Raw genomic sequence first — 23,238 nt, forward strand, 5'->3', positions numbered from 1 at the left:
CTGGACTCATAGGTCTAGCACTCTAGCATAAAGCAACACTTCCAAATCTTTATTCAATTCCACAACTCTCTTATGTACATTGTTAAACAACATCAAATTGTCAACAGTTGACCTCAATAACCTTATTTGAACATCATATTATCAAACCCCTAAACTCCATGCAAAACCCTAACCTCCATAACCATATCTCATGCAAACTCATACCAAACTCTTACCAAAATCAACATATCCATTATATATACTCAAGATAAATTTTAACAATTGTCCCTAAACTTATCTAGTTGTAACATTATAATCCCTCAACTTAAAAATGTAACATAAAACCCCATCAACTTTCACATTTTGCACAGTAAAATCCCTCTAATCTCTAATTATCAGTTTTTTAGTTAGATGCTAACCTGGACAGTTCTAGCAAGGAGCTTAGTTGGTATTTCTCTTTTCTATCATAAGGCATGTGTAAATTAAATCTTTCTCCTCTCTATAAACAGAATAATTTTTCACATGTAAAGAGAATAATTTTACACTTTGCATAAGAGAGGAGAGAGAAATATTGAGATAACACCATGTGGGAGCTATTCACATCAATTTCTAATGGAAAAATCAATAATTGAAAGTCAGAGGCATTTTACTGTAAAAAATTTGAAAGTTTAGGGGGTTTTACGTTACATTTTAAAGTTGAAGAACTATAGTGTTACAACCATATAAGTTCAGGGACAGTTGTTAAAATTTATCCTATATACTCATCAACAATGCTAATAGACACATTAAATTTCAATAAAACCATCAAACTCTCACTTCTTCCATGGCTGCCAAATTTTCCCTTCCATATATACCCAGCATTTTCTTTCATTTTCATGCAATATCAACTCATTTCAACTCAAATTCAAAGATTAAAGAAGGAAGGAAGCAAGAATAGGCACTAACCTTTATTTGAAAATTTTCCAAGCTTCCCAACTTCACTTTCTTCAACTTTCTTAGCTCCCAATCACTCTACCAAAATGAAATATTAAAGTTTAATGTTGGTGATTAGGGATTTTAGGGTGAGAATTCAAGAGAAATTGAGCTAAAAGGAAGTTGTCAATAGTGGAAAGGGGTGAGGGAAGGGATTCGGCCAAGAAGAATAAGGGAGAAGAAGACCATTTTTTGATCTTTTAATTAATTTGTCCTTATATATAATGGTTTATCTAATTATAATTGGTCATAATTTTTAATTTGATCATCATGACATCATGCTTATGTCATAATTAAACTTAAATTCTTATTTTTTTCTTCTTTCCATCACTTATTTCATTTTAAATTTTCATTAAAAATTCTTTCATAATTTATTTTATTAATTTCACTTAATTAAATTGACATTTTGGTCAAAAGTCAACTCTGAGTGTTAAATGACCAAAATGCCCCTCATCGGGTTATAGTCCATCTTTTACAATAATGACTATTAAGTCTCTTGATGGATGTCGAATCTACTAGAAATTTAATTAACTGAAATTACCAGTTGTGAAATATTTTCTACAATACGTGGTAAGTCCAGGTTGAACCCTAGAGACTGAATTATTAAATTTCGTGCACTTGGCAAAAAAAAAACAAAGGTTGGGGGGGGGGTTAATCCGCAATCCAAAGAAGAAATCAAAAATAAAAAAAATCAAAAATTAAGATCTAAAATTAAATAAGAAACTCTCAAATTAAACAAACTTCAGTCCAAGGTAATTCTCATTCCAATACATTGATTTGATCATAGACAAAAGAAATACAATTATATCTTATTGAATACTTAACGTAGATTTACCAAGCAGCGAGGTAAACCCCTGACTTCCAAATACTCATCAATTTGAGCCCAGCACTCTTATTGACTGTAATTATTAACTAAGTTGGTATTAAGCAATCCTCATCAAATTAATAACTGCTTTAAGAAAATGAAGTAGTTAAGCTGAACAACAATTTATGAAGCATAAATCATTTAATCCACCCTATTGTTTCCTTAGGTTATATCGAAAACTGGGATCATAATCATTAAAACCTAATTGCTACTCATGTTCAATCTTACACAACAATTACAGATTATGAAGATGAACTAGCAATTGATCACATCAAAAAATTAACTAATAGGCCTTTTTAGCAAATCATTCAATAGATCAAAGACAATGAAATCAGAAAACAATAGATATTTAAAAAGGCAAAAATTAAATTAAGAACCTGATCTCACAAATCAAGCTAAAGAACTTGAATCCCTTGAGCTGAATTAAAACTTAGCCACTCATGTTCATGGCTTACAGAAAAATAAAGAAAAATAAAGAAGAAATCTCAAAAGAGAATGGAGAACGAAGGTCTAATTCTCTCTTTTCGAGAGGCTACTAAATTCTGTCTTGGGTAGCCTGCTAAATGCTTCTATTTATAATAAATGGTCTAGGGTTTGGTTTTTTAGAGTCTCTGTCAAACACTACAACTGGAGCAAAATCAGGAAACTGATTGTCGATGGATACACGGCCCGTGTATCACTACACGGCCCAGAGCCGTGTAACTTACTGGAGCTGAATGGGTATGTCTTGCATTGGCACAGAAGGTTACACGGGTCTCCAGGATTTACATGGGACAAGTTACACGGCCCATGTACTTTGTTTCTTCCTCGGTTCTCTGGATTTCTTTTGGCAGAATGTTATACAGGTCTATGGTTGTGCTTACACGACCCGTGTACTTTGTATCAACAACGCTTCTCAATCCTTCAACCTTTCCAAGCTTCCTTCGACCTTTCCAAGCTTCCTTCTACACTTCTATGTTCTGGAACTTCACCCAAACCCTGAAAAATACAGTAATAGTCAAATTAATGCAAATGCTAAAAATTTCTCCATTTAACACAATTATTCCAACAACTCTCTAAACATATGCTTATAGATAATTATACTTTAATCAATTGAATTGGGCATAAAGATACTCTAGAAACACTAAATGTGAGGGGAGTAAAATTAATAAATTATGTACTTATCAAATTCCCCCACACTTATTCCATGCTTGTCCTCAAGCATGACTTAAACTCTTAATAAACTCCACTTAGAAGTTCCTTAACTTCACCCTATCACAACATTCTCTAACAAAAGATTAAAAAATTAAAAGAAGAGGCAAGTAAGGTAATAACCATCATAATAAATTCCATCAACACTATACCACTATATCAACAATTCTCCAACACAAAACAAAAGGCTTGAAATCAATTAAGCTCACACAATTAAAGTTTCATAAAATTTTAAATCAATACATACCAAAACACACGGCTAATTTATCAAGGCACAATAATTATAGCTCTTTGCAAATCTCAGGGGAGATAGAAATGAGCTTTTTTTTTAAATTTTATTATTATTTTTTATTTGAAATTGATACTTATCTCTCATCACATATACTTTTATTTATTTATTTATTTAACCGTCACCTTTAGAAAAGTATCTTACTCATATCCTAGCTTGCTTTTAGTCTGAGAATTAACATGGGGTTCATGAAGACCCCTGGTTAGTTTGCTTAACTAAAATAGTGGAGTAATTTTCAAGTTCAATCTTTTATTTCCCCCAATATATGTATCTACACATTATAAAGTGCCTTGATAAATTAAACAAAGTCCTAAAATATGCATGACACTAGTTTAAAGCACACATAACTAATCATTTCACCATTAAATCAAGCCTAAATGATTTATGCAGGAAAAAAAAATTACTCTATGGTATGGAGAAGAGGGAAAATTCATTATTAAAGTTACTATTACCTTGCCCAAAATCTCAAAAATTCAATCTAAAATAGAAAAGTCATTTTAAGGACAAAGTACTTCTCTCCAGGGGTTAATATAGAATCATGAATCAAGCTTATAAAAATAATTTTTTTTTATATATATTCAAAAAGATTGCAACAACAAGTTTCTCCTCCCCCACACTTAAAACTTACTTTGTCCCCAATGTAAAGCCCAAATGCAAAAGAAAAGAGAGAAAAAAAAATGCTAGAAAATAAAATAACATAAGATAAGGGAAAGAAAACAAATCTGATTGTGGCTAACAAGCCACCCATGGATTGCCTCCCAAGAAGCACTTTTGTTTATCGTCGTTAGCTCGACATGGCAAAGCTCCTTAATTCACGTAAATTGGCTTACTCAATTTGAGCTCCTCCATTGATGCTCCTGAAACCCTTCATAAAATGGCTTAAGCCTATGACCGTTGACCTTGAACACCTTATTAGTTCCTAAACTTTGAATTTCAACTGCACCATAAGGAAACACATTAGTAACAACAAAGGGTCCAATCCAATAAGAACGCAACTTACCAGACATCAGCTTCAATCTGGAATTATACAATAAAACTTTTTGTCCAACCACAAACTACTTCCTTAGAATTAGTTTGTTATGGAATGCCTTGGTCTTTTCTTTATAGATCTTAGAGTTCTCATAAGCCTCAAGTCGAATTTCCTCTAATTCTTGCAATTGTAATTTTCTTTCCACACCAGTAGTATCCAAATCCAAATTACATTGTCTAACAGCCCAATAAGCCTTATGTTCTAACTCCACAGAAAGGTGACACAACTTACTAAATACCAATCTATAGGGGGACATAACTATGGGTGTCTTATAAGCAGTCCTATAAGCCCACAATGCATCATCAACTCTAAGGCTCCAATCTTTTCTATTTGGCTTCACTGTTTTTTCCAAAGTAGACTTGATCTCTCTATTAGACACCTCTGCTTGCCCACTTATTTGAGGATGATAAGCTGTAGATACTCTATGGAAAACACCATATCTCCTCAACAATGCCTCAACAGTTCTATTACAAAAGTGTGTGCCCCGGTCACTGGTCAAAGCTTTAGGAACTCCAAACCTACTAAAAATGTTTGACTTGATAAAACCTATAACAACTTTAGAATTATCAGTCCTGGTGGCTTTGGCTTCCACCCATTTCAAAACATAATCAACAGCAAGTAATATATAAACAAAGCCAAAAGAAGAAGGAAATGGACCCATAAAATCAATACCCCACACATCAAAAATCTCACAAATAAGTATTGGATTCTGAATCATCTCATTCCTATGGGTAAAGCTTCCTGTTCTTTGACATTGTTCATAATTTTTGCAAATCAAATATGAATCATGAAATATAATGGGCCAGTAAAAACTACAATCTAATATTTTTCTACCTGTTCTTTTAGGTCCAGAATGACCTCCACATGCATAGGCATGACAAAAAGCAAGAATAGATTGAATCTCATTATCAGGAACACATCTCCTAATAATTTGATCTGAACAAAATTTTCACAAATACGAGTTGTCCCACACATAATACTTAGCCTCACTTTTTAGTTTCTCTTTCTTAGCTCTACTCAAATCTAAAGGCACAACCTTAACAACCAAATAATTCACCAAATCAACATACCAAGGGATCATACCTTGCAATTTAAATAACTACTCATCAGGAAAAAAGTTCCTGGAAAGGAAATGAATCTTCTTGTGTCACTAACCTGCTCAAATGATCTGCTACCAGGTTCTCAACTCCTTTCTTATCCTTGATTTGAAGATCAAATTCTTGCAACAGAAGGATCCATTTAATCAACCTTGGTTTTGCTTCCTTCTTTTCTAAGAGATACTTTAACACTTCATGATCAGAGAAGATAATTATTTTAGAACCAAGCAAATACAATCGAAATTTATCTAAAGCAAAAACTATAGCCAAAAACTCTTTTTCGGTCGTAGAATAATTGTGCTGAGCTGAATTGAGTGTTCTGGATGTATAATAAATCACATGAAAGAGCTTCCTAACACGCTACCCTAAAACTGCTCCCACTATATAATTACTCGCGTCACACATAATTTCAAACGATATTGTCCAAGCAGGAGCCTGGATAATAGGGGGTGATGTCAATGCAGATTTTAATTTGTCAAAAGCCTCCTTGCACTCTTCACTGAACTCAAAAGGAACATCTTTTTGCAAGAGTCTAGATAAAGGCAATGCTATCTTAGAGAAATCCTTAATGAACCTGCAATAGAAACCTGCATGACCAAGAAAAGAGCGTATTTCCCTCACAGTTGTGGGGTAGGGTAAGTTTACAATTAGATCAATTTTAGATTTATCCACCTCAATACCCCTATTAGAGATAACATGACCCAAAACAATCCCCTATTCCACCATAAAATGACACTTCTCAATTTTCAAAACAAGATTTTTCTCAATGCATCTCTCAAGAACAGAAGTTAAATGATGTAAACATGCATCAAATGAATCACCATACACAGTAAAATCATCCATGAACACCTCAATGCAAGTATCAATGTAATCTAAAAATATGCTCATCATGCATCTCTGAAATGTGGCAGGTGCACTACAAAGCCCGAAGGGCATCCTTCTAAAAGCAAAAGTTCCAAAAGGGCAAGTGATGGTAGTATTCTCTTGATCCTCCGGTGCAATCACAATTTGATTATATCCAGAAAAGCCATCAAGAAAGAAGAAATAAGACTTACCTACTAACTGCACAAGCATCTGATTAATGAATGGCAGTGGGAAGTGGCCCTTCCTTGTTATTGAATTCAGCTTGAGGTAGCCTATGCACATTCGCCATCCACTCTGAATCCTTGTTGGAACAAGTTCATTATCTTGATTTGCTACTACAGTGACTCCTGATTTTTTTGGCACTACTTGGACTGGACTTACCCATTTGCTGTCTGAAATTGGGTAAATAACTCCTGCATCCAGTAGCTTTAAAATCTCCTTCTTCACAACCTCCATCATCTATCTACTTGGTTTAGCCTCATCCTCCAGTAAAATCCTGTGCATGCACACTGATGGACTTATACCTTTGATGTCAGCTATTGTCCATCCAATTGCTTCCTTGTGTACTCTTAGAACCCTAATCAATCTGTCTTCTTGAATCTTTGTTAAATTACTTGAGATGATAATTAGAACTGTCTCATTGTCTCCCATGTAAACATAATTCAAATGCTCAGGTAAAGACTTGAGTTTAAGAACCGGTGCCTGCACCATAGAAGGTAATAATTTTGTGTGAGATATAGGTAAGTCAATCTTTGATACTTCATACCTTTATGGAGCAAGAGGTAATGACTGCAATGCCATTACTGCCTCTTGAACCTCTATAGTTAATGGATGATTGGTACTGATTTCTTGAATTCCTTGACTAATAACCACTTCTAGCTCATCCTCCATGCTTAACTCAAAAACATCCTGCACAAATGTATCAACAACATCAATAGAAAAAACAGAATGGTCATCAGCAAGATACTTTATGGCATCAAAGATATTAAATTTGACAGTCTCTCCATCAAACTCCATAGTTAAGGTACCATCATCCACATCAATTTTTGTCTTGGCAGTTTTTAGGAAGGGTCTTCCAAACAAAATCAAAGCTAACTTTGATGTGGGAACACTATCCTCCATATCCAGAATGTAAAAATCTGTAGGAAAAATCAACCCTCCAACCTGCATCAACACATCCTCAACTACTCCCAATGGGTAAGCATTAGAACGATCAGCTAACTGAAAAATAACACTGGTTTCTTTCAAAAGACCCAAATTTAAGTTTGAAAAATTGAACTTGACATAACATTAATAGATGCTCCTAAATCTACCATTGCATGTTCAAATTTAGAATCACCTATTCTGTAGGGAATAAAAAATGAACTTGGATCCTTACACTTAGGGGTAATTTTTGCTTAATTAATGCCGATACATTTTCCCCCACACTGATCTTCTCATTATTCCTCAACTTGTGCTTTGTAGTGCATAATTCCTTAAGGAATTTAGCATACCTAGGAACTTATTTGATCGCATCCAGTAAAGGTATATTGACCTCTACCTTCCTGAAAGTCTCCAAAATTTCTTTCTCTTGTTCTTCTTTCTTCATCTTGGCCAACCTGCAGGGGAATGGAGGAAGAACAGAATTATTAACCTTATTCAGTTTAGGTTCAGTATTTATCTCAACTTCAGACTCTTTTTCTCCTTGCTTCGTCTTTTTCGTTGACTCATGTGGAGTCTGATTATCAACTTCTTTCCCACTCTGCAACAGTATCGCACTCACATTTTCTCTGGGGTTCATGACTGTTTGTGATGGAAGCTTTCTAGAACCTTGAGCTTCTAGCTTACTCACAGATGAGACTAACTGACCAATCTGCCTCTCTATGTTTTGAATGCTATTTTTGGTCTCTTGTTGAAACTGTTGTGCATTATTAGCCAAAGCCTTAACAATTTCATCAAGTGACATACCTTGATTTGAGGGAGGCAGAGGTGGAGGTGGTTGATTCACTTGTGGTCTTTGCTGCTGGTATCGATTTTGCACCGGTTGATTCCCATAACTCAGATTGGGATGATCTCGCCATCCTGTATTATAAGTATTCGAATAGGGATCATACCTATGTTGTGGCTGTCCATAATGTCCTACTGTATTAGCATGTTGCATTTATTCATCCTCTTGTAATGCAGGACACATATCAGTAGCATGACCCGAACCCAAACAAATTCCATATACCTTAACAGTTTGCATGTTTCCTACAGCCAACCGCCTCACCAAAGAAGTTAAATAAAAAATCTATTTCTCAAGGTTAGATGTACTTACCTCATTAACGTTCATAGGTGTGTGATCCATTCTCATTCCAAACTGCTGAGAATTTTCTGTCATGTTAGCAATCAGCCTCCTTGCCTCTTCTGGTGTCTTATCAACCAAAGCTCCTCCACTGGCAGCATCTATCATATTGCGGTCCATTGGTAGAAGTCACTCATAGAAATATTGAATCAAAAGCTGCTCATTTATTTGATGGTGGGGACAGCTTGCACACAGTTTCTTAAATCGTTCCCAATACTCATACAAGCTCTCTCCATTGTACTGCCGGATGTCAAAAATTTCTTTTCTTATATTGGTAGCACGGGAAGCAGGAAAATACTTCTCCAGAAATATCTGCTTCATCCCATTCCATGAGTTGACAGATCTAGATGGAAGGTAATACAACCAATCCTTAGTTGTGCCCTCCAGTGAGAAAGGGAAAGCTTAAAGCTTGATCTGATCCTCTGAAACTCCTTGAGGTTTCATGCTGGAACACACAACATGAAATTCCTTTAGATGCTTATGTGGATCCTCACCTGCAAGACCATGAAACTTAGGCAACAAATAGATTAGTCCAGATTTTAACTCAAAAGCAACATTTAAAGCAGGGTATTAGAACTGAGATGATAATTAGAACTGTCTCTTTGTTAAATTACTTGAGATGATAATTAGAACTGTCTCATTGTCTCCCATGTAAACATAATTCAAATGCTCAGGTAAAGACTTGAGTTTAAGAACCGGTGCCTGCACCATAGAAGGTAATAATTTTGTGTGAGATATAGGTAAGTCAATCTTTGATACTTCATACCTTTATGGAGCAAGAGGTAATGACTGCAATGCCATTACTGCCTCTTGAACCTCTATAGTTAATGGATGATTGGTACTGATTTCTTGAATTCCTTGACTAATAACCACTTCTAGCTCATCCTCCATGCTTAACTCAAAAACATCCTGCACAAATGTATCAACAACATCAATAGAAAAAACAGAATGGTCATCAGCAAGATACTTTATGGCATCAAAGATATTAAATTTGACAGTCTCTCCATCAAACTCCATAGTTAAGGTACCATCATCCACATCAATTTTTGTCTTGGCAGTTTTTAGGAAGGGTCTTCCAAACAAAATCAAAGCTAACTTTGATGTGGGAACACTATCCTCCATATCCAGAATGTAAAAATCTGTAGGAAAAATAAACCCTCCAACCTGCATCAACACATCCTCAACTACTCCCAATGGGTAAGCATTAGAACGATCAGCTAACTGAATAATAACACTGGTTTCTTTCAAAAGACCCAAATTTAAGTTTGAAAAATTGAACTTGACATAACATTAATAGATGCTCCTAAATCTACCATTGCATGTTCAAATTTAGAATCACCTATTCTGTAGGGAATAAAAAATGAACTTGGATCCTTACACTTAGGGGTAATTTTTGCTTAATTAATGCCGATACATTTTCCCCCACACTGATCTTCTCATTATTCCTCAACTTGTGCTTTGTAGTGCATAATTCCTTAAGGAATTTAGCATACCTAGGAACTTATTTGATCGCATCCAGTAAAGGTATATTGACCTCTACCTTCCTGAAAGTCTCCAAAATTTCTTTCTCTTGTTCTTCTTTCTTCATCTTGGCCAACCTGCAGGGGAATGGAGGAAGAACAGAATTATTAACCTTATTCAGTTTAGGTTCAGTATTTATCTCAACTTCAGACTCTTTTTCTCCTTGCTTCGTCTTTTTCGTTGACTCATGTGGAGTCTGATTATCAACTTCTTTCCCACTCTGCAACAGTATCGCACTCACATTTTCTCTGGGGTTCATGACTGTTTGTGATGGAAGCTTTCTAGAACCTTGAGCTTCTAGCTTACTCACAGATGAGACTAACTGACCAATCTGCCTCTCTATGTTTTGAATGCTATTTTTGGTCTCTTGTTGAAACTGTTGTGCATTATTAGCCAAAGCCTTAACAATTTCATCAAGTGACATACCTTGATTTGAGGGAGGCAGAGGTGGAGGTGGTTGATTCACTTGTGGTCTTTGCTGCTGGTATCGATTTTGCACCGGTTGATTCCCATAACTCAGATTGGGATGATCTCGCCATCCTGTATTATAAGTATTCGAATAGGGATCATACCTATGTTGTGGCTGTCCATAATGTCCTACTGTATTAGCATGTTGCATTTATTCATCCTCTTGTAATGCAGGACACATATCAGTAGCATGACCCGAACCCAAACAAATTCCATATACCTTAACAGTTTGCATGTTTCCTACAGCCAACCGCCTCACCAAAGAAGTTAAATAAAAAATCTATTTCTCAAGGTTAGATGTACTTACCTCATTAACGTTCATAGGTGTGTGATCCATTCTCATTCCAAACTGCTGAGAATTGTCTGTCATGTTAGCAATCAGCCTCCTAGCCTCTTCTGGTGTCTTATCAACCAAAGCTCCTCCACTGGCAGCATCTATCATATTGCGGTCCATTGGTAGAAGTCACTCATAGAAATATTGAATCAAAAGCTGCTCATTTATTTGATGGTGGGGACAGCTTGCACACAGTTTCTTAAATCGTTCCCAATACTCATACAAGCTCTCTCCATTGTACTGCCGGATGTCAAAAATTTCTTTTCTTATATTGGTAGCACGGGAAGCAGGAAAATACTTCTCCAGAAATATCTGCTTCATCCCATTCCATGAGTTGACAGATCTAGATGGAAGGTAATACAACCAATCCTTAGTTGTGCCCTCCAGTGAGAAAGGGAAAGCTTAAAGCTTGATCTGATCCTCTGAAACTCCTTGAGGTTTCATGCTGGAACACACAACATGAAATTCCTTTAGATGCTTATGTGGATCCTCACCTGCAAGACCATGAAACTTAGGCAACAAATAGATTAGTCCAGATTTTAACTCAAAAGCAACATTTAAAGCAGGGTATTGAATACACAAAGGTTGTTGGTTTAGATTAGGAGCAGCCAATTCTTTCAAAGTCCTAACAACCATGGTGTAGTTTTCGGAATTTGAATCCGAATCTGAACTTAAATCCCTTAGAGATTGGACTCCTTCAGATGTACTCGGAATCTGCTTAGCCTGCTTAGCCAATTTTTTCAACTGTTTAGCTATTTTTTCTACTTCTGGATCAAAGATCAACTCACCAGTGAGAAGTTCTTGTCATAAACAAAAAGAAATCAAAGTAAAAATAGAAAAATGCCTCAAAACCCTAGAAAACAATCGAATTTGGCCTCAAGAGAGTGGGGCCAATGAATTTACTGATTGGTCTTGATCAGAGCATCATTTCCTTCAAAAAAGGTATGGGCCACCCTCCAAATTCAACTAAAAATCTGTCAATGAATAGTAACACCGTAATTTTTTTCGAAAACCTGAAAATAACAACACTTCACAAACAAAATTAATAACAAAATACCCTAACACTAAAAACACGAAATTCAATGAATTTCAGTCCCTGACAACGGTGCCAAAATTCTTGATGGGTGTCGAATCCACTAGAAATTTAATTAACTGAAATTACTAGCTGTGAAATATTTTCTGCAATATGTGATAAGTCCAGGTTGAACCCTAGAGACTGAATTATTAAATTTCGTGCACTTGGAAAAAGAAATAAAGGTTGGGGGAGGGGGGGGGGGGGTAATTCGCAATCCAAAGAAGAAATCAAAAATCAAAAAAATCAAAAATTAAGATCTAAAATTAAATAAAAAACTCTCAAATTAAACAAACTTCAGTCCAAGGTAATTCTCATTCCAATGCATTGATTCGATCATAGACAAAAGAAATACAATTATATCTTATTGAATACTTGTAACACCCCTATATTCGGTAGTGCGTTCTACTATTCTGGTGACCAGTGTCTATCCGGACAGCTAGGATACTTAGAATTATACTTAAATGTTATTGAGGAGACATAAAATAATGAAATACAATAGAGAAAAATACAAGAAAAACAAAGGAAAAATAAGAGCAATGAAATGTGATTAGGTTAAACGAGTCAAAAATCATAGCGATGGGTGACCGCACCGGGAAGTTGCGGCGAGGACCTTTGACTAGCCCTGGACCACGGGGAACCCTAGAAATTATTTTTGGGACCTAATTAAACATCTATTGAGGTATAAATGACATTAGAAATGTCAAAGAAAAATTAATAAATTAGTACAAAGAAAAATGAAAAATCAAGAAAACAAACAAAAATTAGTGTTACCGAAAAATTGGGAATACAAATCGAATAGGGGCATTTTGGTCAATTAACACCTAGAGTTTCCTTTTGACCTCAATGTCCATTAAAAATGAGTGATAGCACACTTTGAAAATATCATGAAAATTAAAAATATGGTACATAAAATAAATGATGGAAGTTTGGAGCATAATTACAATTAAGGGAAAATTTGAATTATTAAACATTTAATCCACCTTAGTGGAGCACTATGGATTTGTATATTGGTTAAGTGGACAGCATATCCCACTTCAGCCACTTCTTCTTCTTCATTTCATCTTCAAGCAGAATCCGATCCTCCCAAAAACTACATGGATGGCCAAAGCTTCAAGCTCTCATCCACCAAGATCAAGCCATGAAATCTTCAAGGTTCTTTCATTAAACTTTATCCTCATATCTTAGGCAACATATTGGGAGCAAAAAGAAGGAGTTTTGTTAAGGTTTGACCAAGCTCCAAAAAGAGGTAAGGGTCCAATTCATTTCCTTTCTTAAGTAAAGTTTATGTTTAGCTTGAGATGAGTTGATTGGTGATGAAAATTGATGGAATTGTTAAGTTATTGGACTGCCCAATTTTAGGCAGCCATGGGAGCCTATATTATTTGAGTATTCTGCCCAATTTACTTTGCTGGAATTGCATTGAATAAATATAAAAGTGCCAAGAATGAATATTAAAGTATTGGGAGGAGGAGGATTGCCAAATTGGTAGTGTAAATTCTCTTATGCAGGTTGTGATTGTTGGCAGTGTATAAATTAGGTTATAAGTGTAAAGTTGTGACTCCAATTGGTATGAGGCCAATTGGAGGTGAAACTAAACATAAAATAGGCCAACTTTCATGTAGAAGTGTTATCCAAATTTTGCCTAGAAGTGACCTAAAAGAATGACCAAATTCGGAATTGCATGACATGAAAACCCAGAATTTTGACTATATGAACAGCAGTCAATATTTTGGCCATAACTCACTCAAAACATATCCAAATGACCTGAAATTTATACCATGGAAAGCTTAGACATAGAGATACAACTCTTATGAAGACACCAAAACCTAGAAATGACCAAAACCAAGTCAAAATGCTTGTACAAATTGGGTTACAAAAACTGGCCGAATTGACTTTGACTTAAAAATGACCTAAACTTTGCAATATAAGTGCAACTTGACCAGCAATAGTAAAATGACCATAACTTGGTCCATATAACTCCAAATGCCCTGAAACCAGTGCCAAATTTTCACTAAGACATAGGCCTACAATAATGGTATTTTAACCAAAACCCAAAAACTTAGGAAACTAGGTCAATTAACTTGATTAATTTAGCATACCAAATCTGAAAATGGTTCAAATGACCATTAACTCCAGCAAAGTTTTTTAAGTATAACTCCCACTAGAAGTCTTCAACCAAAATAAGCCATACCATTCTGGAAAGCTAAGAAATAGACCTTCAACTTTTTTTTAGACCTCTCCCTCACCTTATGAATGTAAGAAGCTCAAATGTTAGGTCAAAGCTACTGCCCTAGTTGAACATCCTGTCACTACAAGACCATTGAGTCCAGTCCAATAACTTGACCATAAGTAACTCTACAAGACTTGAAAAATTACAATAAAAAATTATTAGTGACCATAAGACATAGGGTAACATATCCTATGAAGAGTAATAGACCTAAATATGGCAGCAACTTACTCAAATAAAATTGGCAAGGTGTAATACTAAAACTGCCTAATAAGGGAACCAAAATTCAGAATTGACCTAGTTATGGTCAATTGACCATAACTTGAGTTATACAAATCCAAATGACATGATTCAAAAAGGAAATTAAAGAAAACACAATGAGAAACAATTTAATGAAGAGAAATCTATTAAATTTACACTGTAGCTTGGTCCAATAGACAGTAAACATTGGCCATGAAATCTGAATAATTACAATAAAATGCAATAAGCTTTAAAATGAAATTGGTAACATATATCAACACTTAGAGGCTATAAAAAATGACAAATTGGGAACATTAAAATTGACTCACTTAGAGTACATCAAAGGTCAACGTTATAGGTTGACTAATGAAATGAATTGAAGGGAATAGTACTAAGAAAATTTAGATATTGGATTTTATTGTTAGAAACAATTTAACTGAGTACTGAAACACTTTAAATTGTATGTTTCAGTCGAAAAGGATATTGAAAAGCATAAGGAACATTGAGTCAAGGCCAAGAGGCGACTCATCAGAGGTTTGTGCATAACTAGTTTTTTTTTTATTGATTTTGTTCTGAATATTTCATATGATTAAATGAAGTTATTTTCCTTATGTATTATGTTTATCAAGTATTGGATTTAATTCAATGATTATTGAAATTATTACAGTATGTAAGAATTTAGCTTTGTGAAATGGTATTTCAACAAGTATTAAGCATTGTTGTCAATTGAACAAATTATGTTTTGGAAAATTGTGATAGAATATGTTTTGAATTGTGAAGGGCAATGTGCATAGAAAAATACAAATTTATATTTTGAATTGTGATGAGCATAAAAATTATTGGATATTGGAATTGACTTTGAATCGATTTGTGTTGTGATTTATGCTCACAAAAAGGACAAAGAGATTGATGATATTGTTTTGTATCTCATTATAGATGCTTGACTCGGTTATTACCCGTCTCTCTCATTTGTTGAGGAGACAATGAAGTTAGCTTTGTTTTGATTACCATGGTATGTGCACAGGCTTAGATTCTCCTCTTATTAGAGGTTAGATCTAAGTTTATATATTATGACCCTTTCGGAAGTTTTATTGTGATGTATACGATGCACGATGATTCGACCTCTCTGACCATAGGGAGTTAGAATCCGATTCGACCTCCCCGACCATAGGGAGTTAGAATCAGCCCAAAAATGGCCCTTGTAGATTAGTCTTGCATAGTTAGTGAGATAAAGAATGGTTTTTGAATAGTAAAGAATTTCGATTTCAAATGGGATTTATGCATAATTGATTTTGTTGGAATTAATCTTTATTTTCATGATTGCTATAATTACTTTAAATGTCTAGTTACGATTTGATAAATTGAATTTCTTGGTCAAAGTCATTTTAACTAATGATTTATATTATTGGCAACGAAGATTTTGACTTTTGGAATTTTGTTGAATTTCGAGACTTTCAAATTAATTGTTATAATTTTGTCAATGTATATTGTACTATATTTTAAATTAGAGTTGTGTACTACTGAGTTCACCACTCAGCGATAGCTTTGTATGCTGTCACAGGTGAAAAGAGCATAAGCAGTTGAGTAAGCTTCTTTGAAGACACATTCAGATCAGCTCCAGGTATATCATAGGTATACCCATGTACATAGGTTTTGATGTATGCATGTAATAATATGTATGTAAATTATTTAAGCAATTGTATAAAAACTCTTGTAAAATATTTTGGTATGTAATTAAATATAAATTTGATATTTCATTTACCTGAATAGTTTTGTAATATTAATTTTTGAGTCTTGTAATCAATGAAATGTTTCTTTTATGATGAGGTTGGTTTAAAAATGAAATGATTTGATTATTGAGATTGAATTGTGAGATGAAATGAAGTTTATTGGAGTTGTATTTGAGAAAACATATTGGGAGTGTTTTCTTTTTCGGGTTTGAAGAACTGTTTTCTCAAAATACAGCTGGCACTTTGCCAATATTTTGAAAATTTTTTATAACACCAGATTTTAATCGATGATTTAAATTTCACGAAAATTGATTTAAAATCCCTTGTAGTATATTTAATGGGTTACTGGTAGGCGAAGTACGGTAATTCATTAGGTGTACTACAGGATTATGTTACATCTTACGGAGGAGTAGGGTGTGACAATACTTAATGTAGATTTACCAAACAGCGAGGTAAACCCCTGACTTCCCTACACTCATCAATTTGAGCCCAACACTCTTATTAACTCTAATTATTAACTGAGTTGGTATTAAGCAATCCTCGTCAAATTAATAACTACTTTAAGAAAAGGAAGTAGTTAAGCTGAACAACAATTTATGAAGCATATATAATTTAATCCACCCTATTGTTTCCTTAAGTTATTATCGAAAACTGGGATCATAATCAATAAAACCTAATTGCTACTCATGTTTAATCTTACACAACAATTACGGATTATGAAGATGAACTGGCAATTGATCACATCAAACAATTAACTAATAGGCCTTTTTAGCAAATCATTCAACAGATCAAAAACAATGAAATAAAAAAACAATAGATATTCAAGAAGACATAAATTAAATTAAGAACTTGGTCTTACAAATCAAGCAAAAGAACTTGAATCTCTTGAACTGAATTAAAAACTTAGCCACTCATGTTCATGGCTTACAGAAAAATAAAGAAAAATAAAGAAAAAATCTCAAAAGAGAATGGAGAACGAAGGTCTAATTCTCTCTTTTTGAGAAGCTACTGAATGTTGTCTTGTGTCAGCTGCTGAATGCTTCTATTTATAATAAATGGTCTAGGGTTAGGTTTTATTAGAGTCTTTGTCAAAAACTGCAACTGGAGCAAAATTAGGAAACTGACTGTCGACGGATACACGGCCCGTGTATCACTACATGGCCCAGGGCCGTGTAACTTACTGGAGCTGAGTGGGTATGTCTTGCATTGGCACAGAAGGTTACACGGGCCTCCAGGATTTACATGGGTCAAGTTACACGGCCCGTGTACTTGGTTTCTTCCTCGGTTCTCTGGATTTCTTCTGGCAGAATGTTACACGGGTCCATGGTTGTGCTTACATGACCTGTGTACTTTGTATCAACAATGCTTCTTAATCCTTCGACCTTTCCAAGCTTCCTTCCACAATTCTATGCTCTAGAACTTCACCAAAATCCTAAAAAAATATAGCAAGAGTCAAATTAATGCAAATGCTAAAAATTTCTCCATTTAACACAATTATTCCAACAACTCTCTAAACATATGACTAATAGATAATGATACTTTAATTAACTAAATTAGGCATAAAGATACCCTCGAAACACTAAATGTGATAGGAGTAAAATTAATAAATTATGAACTTATCAAAGTCCATGACCCGATGGTTACTTTGATTTTTATACTACTTATTTCAATTTATTTTCATCTTATTTTTAGTTCTCAAACTGGATTTGAATAGTACTATTCACTAACTGAATATGGCACTATTCAGAGCACTAAAAGTCTGGGACATTACAAACTGCTTATGAGTTGATTTTCATAAGTTAAACCAAACACCTTTTAAGAGTTATTTAGTTTTTTAATATTATAATATGAGTAAATTATTAGGTTTAGAATATTTATTATTAATTGTTAATAGCTACGCAGATATAATTCTCTACTTTTATAAAGGAGATATATAGCAAATTTTCGTGTACAATTTAAAATGGGTAGTTATAACAAATGAATTATGGTTACTTAGATTTATGCAAAATTGTACATCAGTTATATTTTAGATAAAAAAAACGATTAGAAATTAGCAATAAGTTTAATAATGTATTCACCCGCTTTTTGAATACGATTTTTGTATGATTGATATTCTGAATTGTCTGGCCTCCACTAATTATAAAAAGGTTGAAATGAAAAATAAAATTAATTTTCTTTTATATTTTTATTTTTAAATTTATATTAAAAAATTCTAAAAATAAGGATATTATTGTGTACTGCAGAAGTGTGTAAAATGCAAAAAAATAAAGCAACTAATAACAATAATAAAATTTACATGGTTTACCCTCTTTACGTAGGGTTATATCATGGGCATGCTATCTTTTACTATCTTCAAATAATAAATATCAATTAGAAGCTCAAAACTATCTACCATTAACTCAATTATATTCAAGAGAATCCTAATAAATACATTAGTCAATCCTCCCAATCTCCTTTTGATATTACCCAATATATTTACTACTTTTACTACTACACCACAAAATGTGTTTTCAACTATATGAGTAAGAGTCCTCTCACCAATGAATAAGAATTCCTTCCTCTTAAATATAGTCCCTTCTCCACCTTAAGCCGAAGCCTCTTTCCCTCTATGGGATCATAATAGGTAGGAACCCCTCATCAATTGGCAAAATTGCTCCTTAGTAATTAGCAAACACACTAACTTAATGAGCTGAAAGTCAAAAAATCTTTTCATTATTTTTCTATTTATAGTATTAATTATTTCAATTCTAATATAATTATGAGCCCCACTCAATTTATGAATAACACTATAATAGGAATTCTATATGATATATAAAATAATCCTCCACCTATTGAAGAATATTTCTCCCACACAAATAAGTAAGAGATATCTCTCCAAATCTCATTAAAATTTTAAGTCATAATTTTAACAGATGTTTATGCATAAGATTTACTATAAATTTTAATGTTGTTAAATTTATTCAAATCAAATGGTGATTTGGTTCATAAATTGAGGCTGTCGAACCCAATTTTATATATATATATTCATGAAATTCTCATTCATTCATAATTAATCATTTACAAGAAAATAATTCAATTGAATTCTCACACAATCATTCTTGATTTCTATTTATTTTAAAATTTATTTTAAAATAAAATTTTTTAAATTAAAAAAAATTGAATTCTTTGATGTCAAACATGAGAACTAACAAAAAAGAAATCAATTAAATTAAATTCTTATAAAATTCTAGTTTTTAAATTGGGAAAAAAAAAGAAAATTAAAAACAAAATATGAAGGCGTCTTTTAGAATAGATCATTTGCAAAAAATAATTTATTGAATTTTCACATAATTATGTTTGATTTTTATTTTTTTTTAAATGAAATTTCTCGCAAGTTAAAAATAGTTAAATTTTTTTATTCTAAATATCAGAATTAACGAAAAAAAGATATTGGTTGAATTTAATTTTTATAAAATTTCAGTTTTTAAATAAGGGATATAGAAAATTAAATTTCTTATCAGAACAATTTAAGGCCTTATTTAAAGGCAAAAAGAATTTGAAATATCAACCCCATAAATTTTTATTTTTTATAAAATAAAAAAATATTCTTTTTTCACTTCATTTACAATAAAGATGTGCAAACAGGATCTTTCGATTATAAATTCACCAAAAGCTAAGCATACGTAACATAAATTTCATTATAATAAATTAAATTTAAAAGACAAATTTTATTATAAATATTGCATAGCTATTTACAAATAAAATATCAAAAATTTATAAATTTTAGATATTAATAAGAACTTAGTATCTAATAGAGTTAAATAGCGAAAAATAATTTATATATATATATATATATATATATATTTATTTATTTATTTTATTTTGTTGTTATATGTATAAACAAATCTTTTTTACTACAAATATGAGATCATTGAGATGGAAAGATGGAAGAAAATCGATAAGCTTATTAGAAATAGTTTAAAGCTTTAAGGTTCTTATGTTCTTATTAGATCTAGTGGATGAAACTCAATTATATTTAACATAATAAAATATGTTTATTTAGGCTCTGTTCGTTTTAATAAAAATATATTTTTATATTTTTTAGTGTTTGGCATCTTAAAAAAATGGATCAATAGAAAATATTTTTTTAATTAAAAAAATTTAAATCATGAAAATGATTACTTTTTTTAAAAAGAGAATATCATTTTTTATTTTCTAAACTTTAATAATTTTATTAAAAAATAAAAATAGTTCTACATATATAATATAAATACATATTATTGACTTAATATTATAACTAAATAACAGAAAATATTTTTATAAAAAATATTTTAAAAAATATTTTTTTTATAAAAGATAATTTTTATATATAAATTATTTTATAAGAAACAACGTAACCTTATATGTAAAATATGAAATTCTCCTGTCTGTAGTTTTCAACTATCTTTAATTACGAAATTCCAAATGCCTAATAATTAGGCAGTTGCTCACATTTTATTGAAAAACTGACCCTAATTGTCATGCCTCTCAGAATATTATTATATTTTTATGAGACTATTTATCTCTCATGCACCAAATCACAATACCAAGTGAATTTCAAGCCATTATAGTTATAGCCCAAGTCATGCATTGCATGAATCTACATTATTATATATCCATGTACAAAACTTTCCTCATATAAAGCTTATTATTGCTACTTTTGGAATTGTATAGACAGAAAGAGTACATTTTTATATTAAAAAAATTCAAATATTAATTTGTAATTTTTTAAAAATTTTGATTTTATTATTGTTGGATTTGGTGGGCTTGGCAACACCTTTTTGACTAATCCTAAACCTAGCATAGCCAAACCATTGAATATAGCATATGCTAGTTTGTTGGTGGAAATAACCTTGGATTATTCATCGTCTCGAAGCTCTGTAAATATATATAGTTGTGCAAATAGATGTGGCCTAAAGATGATTTTAAAAAAATAAAAAGAAGAAAAAAAACAAACTATCATTAACAAAAAGAACATTAAACATTATAGCACATTAAAGTTCATATTACATGTAGTTCCTTACACAAGATAAAAGATAAAGCAGTACTCACACATTGCAGCCAGACAATTTATTTATTGAGAAATTATTAGATGTACATAGAGCATTAAACTTTTAGTACTCTTTGCACTCACATATATGTGGGTCTTTTCATAGATAATGAAAAGTGAGTCCTACACCTATATGAGTGAAAAAGCACATGCTCCAAATATACTCTATAATTTACCTTATTTGAGAGACTGCAAATGTCAAGACTAACAACCAACATGACAAGTGCCCACTTATTCATATCCATATATATAATTTGTGGCGCATTATAATATAATAACCAATGAAGCTTATTTACCACACATGAAGCGAGGCTTCCCGGGGAATATCTGCACATACGTGTAAGAGTCATTCTTGCATGGTTCTGCACGATAGGAAAGATCAACTATTATCTCCACCATAGGAGAGTTTTCTTCTTCCCACGTACAAACTTTAGTTTCTACTTTGCTTGGACAATGACATGGGGAAATGACATTTGTAGCCACCTGTAGCCCCACCTCCAGTTGCACCGCCACCTGTGGCACCTCCTCCAGTGGCCCCACCACCTGTAGCCCCGCCGCCAGTTGCACCCCCACCCGTGGCACCTCCTCCAGTTGCACCACCACCTATAGCTCCTCCTCCTGTTGCACCCCCACCAGTGGCACTTCCTCCAGTTGCACCACCACCTGTAGCCCCGCCTCCAGTTGCACCACCACCAGTGGCACCTCCTCCAGTTGCTCCACCACCTGTAGCCCCGCCTCCAGTCGCACCACCACCCGTGGCACCTCCTCCAATCGCCCCACCACCTGTAGCCTTGCCTCCAGCTGCACCACCACCCGTGGCACCTCCTCCAGTTGCTCCACCACCCGTGGCACCTCCTCCAGTTGCTCCACCACTTGTAGCCCCTCCTCCTGTTGCACCCCCTCCAGTGGCACTTCCTCCGGTTGCACCACCACCCGTGGCACCTCCTCCAGTCGCTCCACCACCTGTAGCCCCTCCTCCTGTTGCACCCCCACTAGTGGCACCTCCTCCAGTTGCACTACCACCTGTAGCCCCACCTCCAGTTGCACCACCACCCGTGGCACCTCCTCCAGTCGCCCCACCACCTGTAGCCTCGCCTCCGGTTGCACCACCACCCGTGGCACCTCCTCCAGTCGCTCCACCACCTGTAGCCCCTCCTCCTATTGCACCCCCTCCAGTTGCACCACCACCTGTAGCCCCTCCTCCTATTGCACCACCACCCTTGGCACCTCCTCCAGTTGCTCCACCACCTGTAGCTCCGCCTCCAGTTGCACCACCACCCGTGGCACCTCCTCCAGTCGCCCCACCACCTGTAGCCCCTCCTCCGGTTGCACCTCCACCAGTGGCAGCTCCTCCAGTTGCACCACCACCTGTAGTCCCGCCTCCAGTCGCACCACCACCTGTGGCACCTCCTCCAGTCGCCCCACCACCTATAGCACCGCCTCCAGTTGCACCTCCACCAATGGCAGCTCCTCCAGTGGCAGCTCCTCCAGTTGCACTACCACCTGTAGCCCCACCACCTGTTGCACCACCACCTGTGGCACCACCACCTGTGGCACCTCCTCCAATCGCCCCACCACCAATGGCACCTTTGACACCTTCATTGTCCATCATTTCTATTGGGGTACCGTAAGTTGAGATTGTTTGGATTTTTTTTTTCACCCACTTTGCTCTTGGATGCTAACTAAAGCATTGCCATCCTTATATAGAAGAAGCAAAGGAGCGGGTTTATTTCAGAAATAATAATAATAATAATAATAATAATAATAATAATAATAATAATAATAATAATAATAATAATGAGATCATTTGATGTTAGAAAAGTAATGACGTCAGCAAGGAGGAATACATATGCCAAAAAGGTTGGCTAACTGTGTGTATATATATATATATATATATATATATATATATATATATATATATATTACTAATTTCTTTAACTAAGAAAACAATTGTGTAGACATTCT

At 34.2% G+C, this 23,238-nt stretch overlaps 1 protein-coding gene and 2 non-coding genes across 3 annotated transcripts; 2 read left to right on the top strand and 1 right to left on the bottom strand.

Moving 5' to 3' along the window:
* The first annotated feature begins 8,776 nt into the window (after positions 1-8,776).
* On the top strand, positions 8,777-8,883 carry LOC131175116 (small nucleolar RNA R71). Its single transcript, XR_009145277.1, has one exon. It is a non-coding gene; the product is annotated as a small nucleolar RNA R71 (small nucleolar RNA).
* A 2,216-nt stretch (positions 8,884-11,099) lies between these two features.
* Positions 11,100-11,206, top strand: LOC131175118 (small nucleolar RNA R71). The gene has a single exon (XR_009145279.1). It is a non-coding gene; the product is annotated as a small nucleolar RNA R71 (small nucleolar RNA).
* A 9,979-nt stretch (positions 11,207-21,185) lies between these two features.
* Positions 21,186-22,933, bottom strand: LOC110666308 (glycine-rich cell wall structural protein-like). The gene has a single exon (XM_058138736.1). The coding sequence runs from the start codon at positions 22,883-22,885 to the stop codon at positions 21,704-21,706; it is 1,182 nt and encodes a 393-aa protein (XP_057994719.1). The 5' UTR covers positions 22,886-22,933; the 3' UTR covers positions 21,186-21,703.
* Positions 22,934-23,238: the final 305 nt, after the last annotated feature.

The sequence above is a fragment of the Hevea brasiliensis genome, chromosome 16 (genome assembly GCF_030052815.1).
Source record: "Hevea brasiliensis isolate MT/VB/25A 57/8 chromosome 16, ASM3005281v1, whole genome shotgun sequence".
NCBI classification, from domain to species: Eukaryota; Viridiplantae; Streptophyta; class Magnoliopsida; order Malpighiales; family Euphorbiaceae; genus Hevea; species Hevea brasiliensis.

What these genes read in the sequence shown, in the direction of transcription:
- LOC110666308 (XM_058138736.1), bottom strand. Translation starts at nt 22,885, where the DNA reads ATGATGGACAATGAAGGTGTCAAAGGTGCCATTGGTGGTGGGGCGATT.